Source organism: Amorphotheca resinae (genome assembly GCF_003019875.1).
Source record: "Amorphotheca resinae ATCC 22711 unplaced genomic scaffold M430scaffold_5, whole genome shotgun sequence".
Lineage (NCBI taxonomy): Eukaryota > Fungi > Ascomycota > Leotiomycetes > Helotiales > Amorphothecaceae > Amorphotheca > Amorphotheca resinae.
This window is the reverse complement of record NW_020194475.1, coordinates 26,541-35,384: the sequence shown is the minus strand read 5'-3', so window position 1 is coordinate 35,384 and position 8,844 is coordinate 26,541. Positions and strand designations below refer to the sequence as shown.

At 30.9% G+C, this 8,844-nt stretch overlaps 1 protein-coding gene across 1 annotated transcript; it reads left to right on the top strand.

Moving 5' to 3' along the window:
• Window positions 1–3,087: 3,087 nt before the first annotated feature.
• M430DRAFT_101088 (hypothetical protein) lies at window positions 3,088–3,240 on the top strand (the record flags this gene model as incomplete). The annotated part of the gene is made up of 1 exon (XM_024860679.1): window positions 3,088–3,240. A coding segment is annotated over one exon (153 nt), but the record flags the coding sequence as incomplete, so codon positions are not given.
• Window positions 3,241–8,844: the final 5,604 nt, after the last annotated feature.

Below are 8,844 nucleotides of genomic sequence, written 5' to 3'. Positions count from 1 at the left end.
TAGATAAATAAATAGATAGATAGATAGATAGTTAATTAATTAATTCTCTTTAAGTATGTTTTAACTCTTAAAATCTAGCTTAAAGTAACTTAAAGTTTTTTAACCTTTTTTAACCTAGATTTAACTTAGAATTAACCTAGTTTTAAGCTAGGTTAAATCTCTAAAACTAGGTTAAATCTCTAAATCGATTTAATAATAATCGTATATTATTATAATAAAACTAGAGTTAAAACTAGGTTAAAACTACTTAAAACTTCTTAACCTAGTTTTAACTTAGATTTTAACTTAGATTTAACCTAGTTTTAATATAGTTTTAAGATATATTTAACATTATCTTAAGTCTAGGTTAAATTATATAAATAAGGCTGTAAGGTAGCTCTTTAATCTATTACTCTAGTATAACCTATACTCTTGTTAGGCATTAGTCTACTACTAACGTATAGGTAGCTTAAGAGGCTACTATTACTACTAGCCTTTAGAAGGCCTCTTTTAGTATTAATCTTAATTACTTAATCGTTACTAGGTCGTTATTAAAAAGGGTCTTAAGGGTACGTAAGAGAGTTGTTATATTTACTACTCTTGTCTTTACTACTATTATTGTTATAGTAATAAGGTTATGTAAAAGGTACAACGTCTCTTCTTTCTTACCTAGTATTACGTAAGCTTTAATTCTTTATATAATTGTCTTTATCTTATTGTTACTACTACTCTTACTACTTACTAGCTTCTTACTATAGCTCTTAGTTAAAGTATAAGAGTACTAGCTCTTACTTATAAGTAGGTAATACTAGCTTTGTTTAAGTCTAGTATACTTACTATCTATTACTATAGGCTTACCTATAGTCTGCTAGTACTCTAGAGAGAATCTAAAGGTACTGTACTAATTTTAAATTAATCGTTTGTTTTTAAGTTTCTAGGGTAGTAAGAGGTGTAAACGACTATTATAAAATTTTTAATTAGATAATTAAGATTAATACTTAAGAAGGCTTTCTAAAGGCTAGCTATAGTAGTAGCTCTTTAGGCTATATATACGTTAGTAGTAAGCTAACGCCTAGTAAGAGTATAAGTTATACTAGAGAGATGTATTAAAGAGTTATAAATCTAAGTAAAGAAGTAGTTAAAAGACTTAGTATACTATAATACTATTAAAGTAAGAATTAAAAAAATATCTTTTTTTTAAAGAGCGGTATTTTTAGAATATAATAGCTACTATACTTATTAAAAGAACCTTAAAACACTCTTTTAAGTACTTACTTTAACTTTTATTATTATATAATATTATTATTATTATTATTATTATTATTATTCTTACTACCTATACCTAATGTATATAAAACCTCTATACTATATAAATCACGTAGTAAAACTATATTAAAGCTAAGTAAAAACCTATATACTACTCTTTTAACTTATATTATTATAGTACTACTAAGGTACTAAGACCTTACTACTACTCTACTAGAACTTAACCTTCTAGCCTAGTAATACTAAACATACTAATAAGGCGCTAGTAGTACGCTAGTAAGGTACTAGCTATTAGCTAAGATTACTCTCTCTCTTTCTTAGCTAAGTAGTACTTAGCTAGCCTAAACTATAAGAACTAGCTAGTAGATAGTAGCTAATAGATTAGTATATATATACTCTTTTCTCTTTTTATTACTACTATAAAGTTATAGAACGTCTATAACGCCCTTAAGTAAAGTACTTACTATAAGGCCTATTACTATTATTTAAGCTACTAGTAGTTAAGGACTAGGTAAGCTACTGTCTCTAAGGCCTTACTATAAAAGTACTAGAGAGTTACTACCTTTAGTACTTTATATTTAAAAAAAAAGCTTAGAGTCTAACTTTACTAGTACGTATTTATATTAAAAGTAAGCTCTTATACTTATAAAAGAGTAAGTACTTCTTAAGGGTATCTACTAAAGAGGCAAGTAGTACGGCTAGGGTAGTACCTTAGTAGTATACTAGTAAACTATTATATTAGGTCTATTATGTCCTCTAGTTCTCTTATAAGGTCTCTTTTAAAGAAGAGTCTTTATACTAGTTCTTTACTTATATAGCTTAGCTTACCTTATACTTAAGTAACGTATAAAGTAGTACTATAGTAGTGTTATAATAGCGTTTCTAGTGTTATTAAAGGCAGGTTACTACCTTATTATAGATAGACTATATAAGTTTGTTCTTACTTATATATTTAAGACGTTATTTAAAGTCTACTACTTACTTATTAAAGTAAAGGTTAAGTAAAGGTATAGCTATTTTAGACTTAAGGAACTAGATAAGAGTTACTTAGTATATCTTTACTATAACGTAAAGGTACTATAACTACTTTATAGTAAGGTCTTTTATAATCTTCTTAGCTTACTACTTAAAAGAGTAATACTAGACCTTTATACTATACGTTATAATACTCTAGATTACTTTTATATAAATCTCTTTTATATATAGTAAGTTATATCTTTATGTAAATATAGTAAGCCTAGTAAGTATAAACTACTAGATAATAAACTTTTGTTTAATAGTATTAAGGTAGCCCTTTTATCTAAGCTTCTAATCTATCTATACTCTTAGAAAACAGGCCTCTTAGGCTAAGGGTATAACCTAGCTATTAAGGTAAATAGGTATTATTAGTATAGTATAAGTATAAGTAAAGTAAAAGAGCTTACTCTTTTTAAAAGTAAACTTTATTTTTCTTATACGTAACTACTAGCTATATATCTACTATACCTTTTTAAGGTACTAGTATATCTTTACTATATCTTTACTAAATACTAAGAGGTTAAGGTTGTTAGTAAACCTTACTATAATAAGGCCTATATGTCTTTATAGCTATACGTATAAGCTAGTAGTATAAAAAAAGAAAAAGATAAGAAAGAGAGATAAACTCTATAGTACCTTTATAGTAACCTCTTAAGGTAGTACTAACACCCGGGGTACAACTGCTACGCCCCCGTCGATTTATAAGAAAGTAAGGACTAGGACTAGAGAGAGGAGAAGAGGCCCTACGTTATAACATACGTCTGTAAGAGCGCTAACCTTAAGACATAACAACGCCGCCTAATCTATAGCTAGAATATAGTCTAGATTAACGTTAAGGGCTACGCTATCCTAAATGTATATAGACAACTACAGACCTTAGAGGTTATCGACTACATTACCTACCTACTCCCTCTAGTAAAGTGCCTTATTAAGGGAGACTTTAACGCCTGTTACGACATGTTTAAGCCTAGGGCCTAGGCGGTAGATTAGGGCGCAAAGCTTGCCTACTAGGTAATAGAGAGTAGTATAGACTTTGTTAAGACACTAGAGGAACCGACATAAAGGGCCGGCCACGTCCTAGACCTTACCTTTTCTAACGTTCCCTTTACGTAGACACAGATTAGGGACGACATGTACAGTAGTTTAGACTATAAGACCTAAGTTACTACTATCTCTGGCCGAGAGGTAGTGTTACTATATAAGGTGAGTTTCTATGGTTTTGTAGAAGATTAATGATCTATTCTTACTACCTAGAGTTCTGTTTACTATAGTAATCCCTAGTGTAGCGTGCCTACTATAATAGCGCAGGCTATAGATACTATAGCCGTGTTACGCTATAAGCCGTAACAGCTGCCCCCCTTTTAAGAAAAGACTAGCGCCCTTACTAGTATAACCTATAAAAACAAAGCAAACATATATGTAAAGCAAATGTAATAGTGTTAGGCCGAGTAGAAAAGGGTTAAGAAAAGCGAAATTAATTAAAAAAGGTATACAAAGGTAAGTAGTAGTACTAAACAAAGTAAAGCGTCCTAAACAAAATATGTCTTATAGACGTAGGTAATACCTAACTACAACCTTAGACTATTCTAACACGTCTGTCTCTAACGTGTACTACAAATATAAGGATCTAAAGTCCTTGTTGTCCTCGTCTCTTACGTAAGTCTATTAGCTTCTACTAATAACCTTGCCGTTATTAGCTTAGTAACTGTTTTGTTAACTTATAGCTACTTCTTTTCTATGTGTTATTAACTAAAAGACCGGCTTAATTTTCCTTAAGAGATTTATTTATAGTAAAGTAAATGTAGTCACGTCTATAAACTAACTTAGTGTCGAGAATTCCTCCTTTATTTTATCTTGTTTGTATCGCTTTAAGAGGTCTAGTAGCTTAAATCTTAACTATACTTTACTATAGTTAAGCTCTTATAAAATATTATTACCTACGGCTCTTCTCTTATAATCCTTAATTTCTTAGCCTATCGCCTGTATCTTTGCCTTTAGTACTTTCTTTAAGTTACTGTTAACGCCTACCTTAAGTTCCTTAAGCTTAATATATATTATATTACAAGCTGTTATAGCTTTACAGCCCTTAGCTATAGTATAGTCTAACTCTTGTTTTGTCTGTATAGTTATAACTTTAAGGACCTTTATAAACACTAGCGTAGCCTTTTATATAGACTATGTAGATTCTGTTGTTATAGGCTTTAGAGCCTTTTGTATCTTTTATATAGCGGCTATTAATATGTTGTTCTTTAACATTAGTGTTAGGTCCTTTAATACTAGGGTTAGTAACATGGATTACGTATTAGTTAGTAGTAAGGGCGTATAGTATCTGTCGTTACGATCCTAATAATTACAAAGTAATTCGTATACTCTTATAGGCTCCTTCTAATATTGTATAGTAGCCTTCTTTACTAGCTTGTCTATATAGTCGCTAGTTAACTTAATATCGCTATTGCTTGTAGTTACTATAATTACTCTACTAGTTAGTGTTATTACCGGCTTACTGTATTGTCTTAGCTTTATGTACGCTCTACTGTTAGACGCGAAATTTCTAGGCTAGAGCTTAAATCTTTACCTTATAGAGACTCTTACGTTAAGTAACGCTACTATCGCCCTTCCTCCTAGTATAACGTTAGCCGGGAACCTATTAACCCCTCTAGAGTTATAGTACTATATAGTACTAGTATACTATAAGGAGCTTATAAGGATTATAGAGCTTTTACGCTCTAAGCTTATTTACTTTACTATTATAGTCTACTCTATATTACTATAGATTAATTGTCTTGCCTCTCTATAGTGTACAGATCTCTTGTTTAACTTAGGGATTAGTAACTAGACAGAAGTCCGGATCTATAGCTATAGTATAGAAGTTTATAACTACGTTAGCTTTAGTATACATGTTAGTATCCTTTACTTTCTTTACTACTAGAGTAGGCAAGCTATCTATTACTAGTCGCTTTTAGGTAAACCTAGTAATGTCTGCTACAAGTTAGTTCTGTAGTCTGTTACTCTTAAACTCGTCGTTAGAGGATCTCTTATTACCGCTAATGTTAATACTATTAAGGTTTAGTACGTCTATCTTGTTAGTGTCTATATAGTAGTTAATACAGTTGTTATAAGAAAAGGGTTTATAGACGTAAAAAGAGGTTCTGTTATAGTTAGAGAAAGAGTCGTGTTTATATAGATTAAGAGAGGTTCTGTTATAGTTAGAGAAGGAGTCGTGTTTATATAGATTAAAGGAGGGTTTAATGTAGTATAGAGAGAAGTCGTGTTTACGTAGATTAAGAGAGAATTTGTTGTAATATAAGAAAGGGTCTTTAGAGTTGTGTTTATATAGATTAAAGGAGGGTTTGTTATAGTAAGGAGAGGAGTCGTGTTTATATAGATTAAGGGAGGGTTTATTAAGATTAAGGGAAAACCTATTGTAGTAATAGTATAAATCAAGCTTTAGCGATTACGGCTATAAGAATTCTAAAGGTAAGGTATTTAGTAAGTATACTTTTAGCTATGCCTTAATTACTTATAGTTGCTATTTCTGTTTTATACTAGCTTTAAAGTCCTTAAGTAGTTCTTTACTATTTCTAAGTCACGACTTTAGTAGCTATATGTCCTATTCTAGACCGTAACCTTTTTACCTAACTAGATATTTTGTACGTCCCTTAGTTACCTTTTTACTAACAATCTTCTTAAGTTCTTATTTCTCTTCTCTATTAACTATTATAGCCTCTAGCGCTAGTAGCTATTACTTGTCGAACAGATCTACTCCTTTTAGTACTAGCTCTAAATAAGCTACTAAGAACATATTATGTACACGCTAGTAATCTAGTATTTGTAGTTTATACGCCTACTTACCTATCTTCTTTAACACTTTTAACAGCCTAGCTCGTTATTAGTTAAGTTTATAGCGTGTTTTAGATAGTATTAAGTAGCCTTTGTATAGTTGTAAGTAGACTTTGTCGCCCTCTTAAAAGTATATAGGTTTGTGTTTCCTGTCGTAATATAGCTTTATAGACATTATTACTATATCTATAGCGTCTGTAATATCTATCCGCGCCTTTAGTATAACTACTTTAGCTTAGTCTACTAGTAATGTTAGGGCGCTATTAGGCGTAAAGCTATATACTACCTCGTTTAGTAATTTGCTTATACTTACTAACAAAGTGTTGTTAAGATAGAATTAGAGAAAGGGTAGTACTATACGCTAGTTAATACTATTCTTAAGCGCGTAGAGGTAGTATTGTAGCGCGATTTTAACTATTTAATTCGTTCTTTTACTTTATCTGTCTGTCTAAGAGTAATATATAGTTAAATAAAAGAGTCTAACTCCTAGGCCTGTCTATAGTACTTTCTAAAGTCTTACTAAGAACTGTAGGCCCTTGTCTATAATTATAACCTTTAGTAGTCCTTAGTTAAGATCTAATAGACGCGCTAGAATTGCTTTCCCTTATTCTTTAGTAGTCTACGTCGTTTTCCCTAGTATTAATACGATCTTCTTTATTAGTTTGTTAGTTATTATAAGCATTACGTTAAATCCGTCTTTAGTTACTAGAAGCCTAAGTACAAAGTCTATTGTAATTATATAGAACAGTATAGGCGGCGTTAGAATTAGTTGTAGTATACTATAAGGTTTGTATTAAGTAGTCTTATATACTTAACATTCCGGGTAGTGTTAAAGGAAGAGGTATAGCTACTTAGACAGCTTTAGTACGTAGAAGTTAGCTACTATAATTTCTGATATCTTGTTATACCTTAGGTATCTATATTTATGTATAGTAGTAAAGATCTCCTTAACGTATAGTTTAGAGATATATAGCTGTCTTAGATATCTGTCTGTACTCTTATAGAACAAAAGGCTATCCTCTATCTCTTTAAATAGTAGTGTTACTACGTTGTCTTTTAGTTTGTTATTGTCTTAAATAGTCGTCCGGATCTGTACTAATTTCGTGTCTTGTATGTACCCTTATACTAATTCTTTCTTAAATTCTAGATCTATTTTAACTAGCGTTATCGTGTAGTAGTACGCTTCTTTTACGAACAGGGTGTCTAGTTTACTAGATTCTAAGTTATTGTCGTCCCTTATTATAGATAAACAAGATAGAGTATTAAGGACAATATTAGCTTTCCCTAGCTTGTGTTAGATGTTAAGGGCAAACCTAGACAGATATTCGCTTACAAGTACTAGCTGTAGGTTAAGTTTTTATGTTAAAGTTATAGTTATAATATTAGACTGTCTTAAAATATTATATAGTACACTATAATCTATAAAAAGAATCACTAGTTAGATCTGTAAACCTTTAATAAATCTCGCGAGTTTACGTACTATCTAGACTACCCTATACATTTCTAGTTCTGTCGGCTAGTACCTTGTTTTTATAGGCTATAGTGTCTAAGATAAAAAAAGAATTAGCTAGACTTTTGTATAAGGTAAATACTCTTCTTTCTAAGGGATTACATTGTCTTTAATATAGTATACTACTACACTAATCCCTCTTTACTTAAAAACGTTAAAGTCTATTAGTAGCTGTCTTTATACGTTAAAGTACGTTAATATATAAGGATTTGTTAGCTCTTTTTAAAGCTCTATAAATACGGCTTGTTCTACCCTAGTCAGGTATATAAAGGCCTCCTTTACTATAAACGATTACTATACTCTACCCTTTATTAGTACCCTCTTAAGTAGTTCTATCTTACGTACTTATAATAGCTATACTATCTAGGCAAATCACGGCACTTTATTACGTATCTAGCCCGCTATTCTAAGGTATTACTTAAGCTATTAAAGCGTTTCCGGAAAGGTAAGCTTAGCTATTACTACTGTTCGTTCCTCTATTGTTACTATACTAAACGAGTCTACTTTTTACCTTAAGACTATAGCTAAAAGGAATACTATAAAGTACTTTAGCCCTTTAAGTACGATATTAGCTTATATAAAACACGTAAACACTTAGCGTAAGTAGTCGATATACTTTGTTAAAGTTTTACTAGCGATTACTATATCGTTAACAAAGGCTTTAGTAAAGGAGCTTAAATGTGCTATTAGCGCGTCTACCTAACGTTAGGTATAAGAAGAGGTGTTACAAAACCTTATAAGCGTATAGTTAAACGTATACTGTCTTATATAAGTAACTATAGTAAAGTAGCGGCAAGTCTCTAGATAGTTCTACTATTAATAAAAATAGCTTAAGACATTAACAATAGTAATATACTAGTAGCCTTATATTATTTACAGAATATCCTCTTGTATTAGTATTAGATAAACGTCTAGTACTACTAGCTAGTTTAATCCCTAGATATTAATAACTACGCGCCCTTTCCTCTTACTATTTAGTATTATTCTCTATACTATAAACGCTAGGTATAAAAAGGGTGTCGTGTGCCGTGTCTTCTCTAGACAGCCTTACTTAATTAGGTCGTTAAACGTCGACTTAAAGACTTCCTAGTCCTATACGCCTAGTAAGTAGGTAGACTCTAGTTTTACTAGTTATCTTGTTCTACTAATTATAGTAAAGCTCTACTTTTATCTACTAGTCTTCCGGGATATTAATAAACCTTATATCGTTCTATAAGCTATTAAGGAACTCG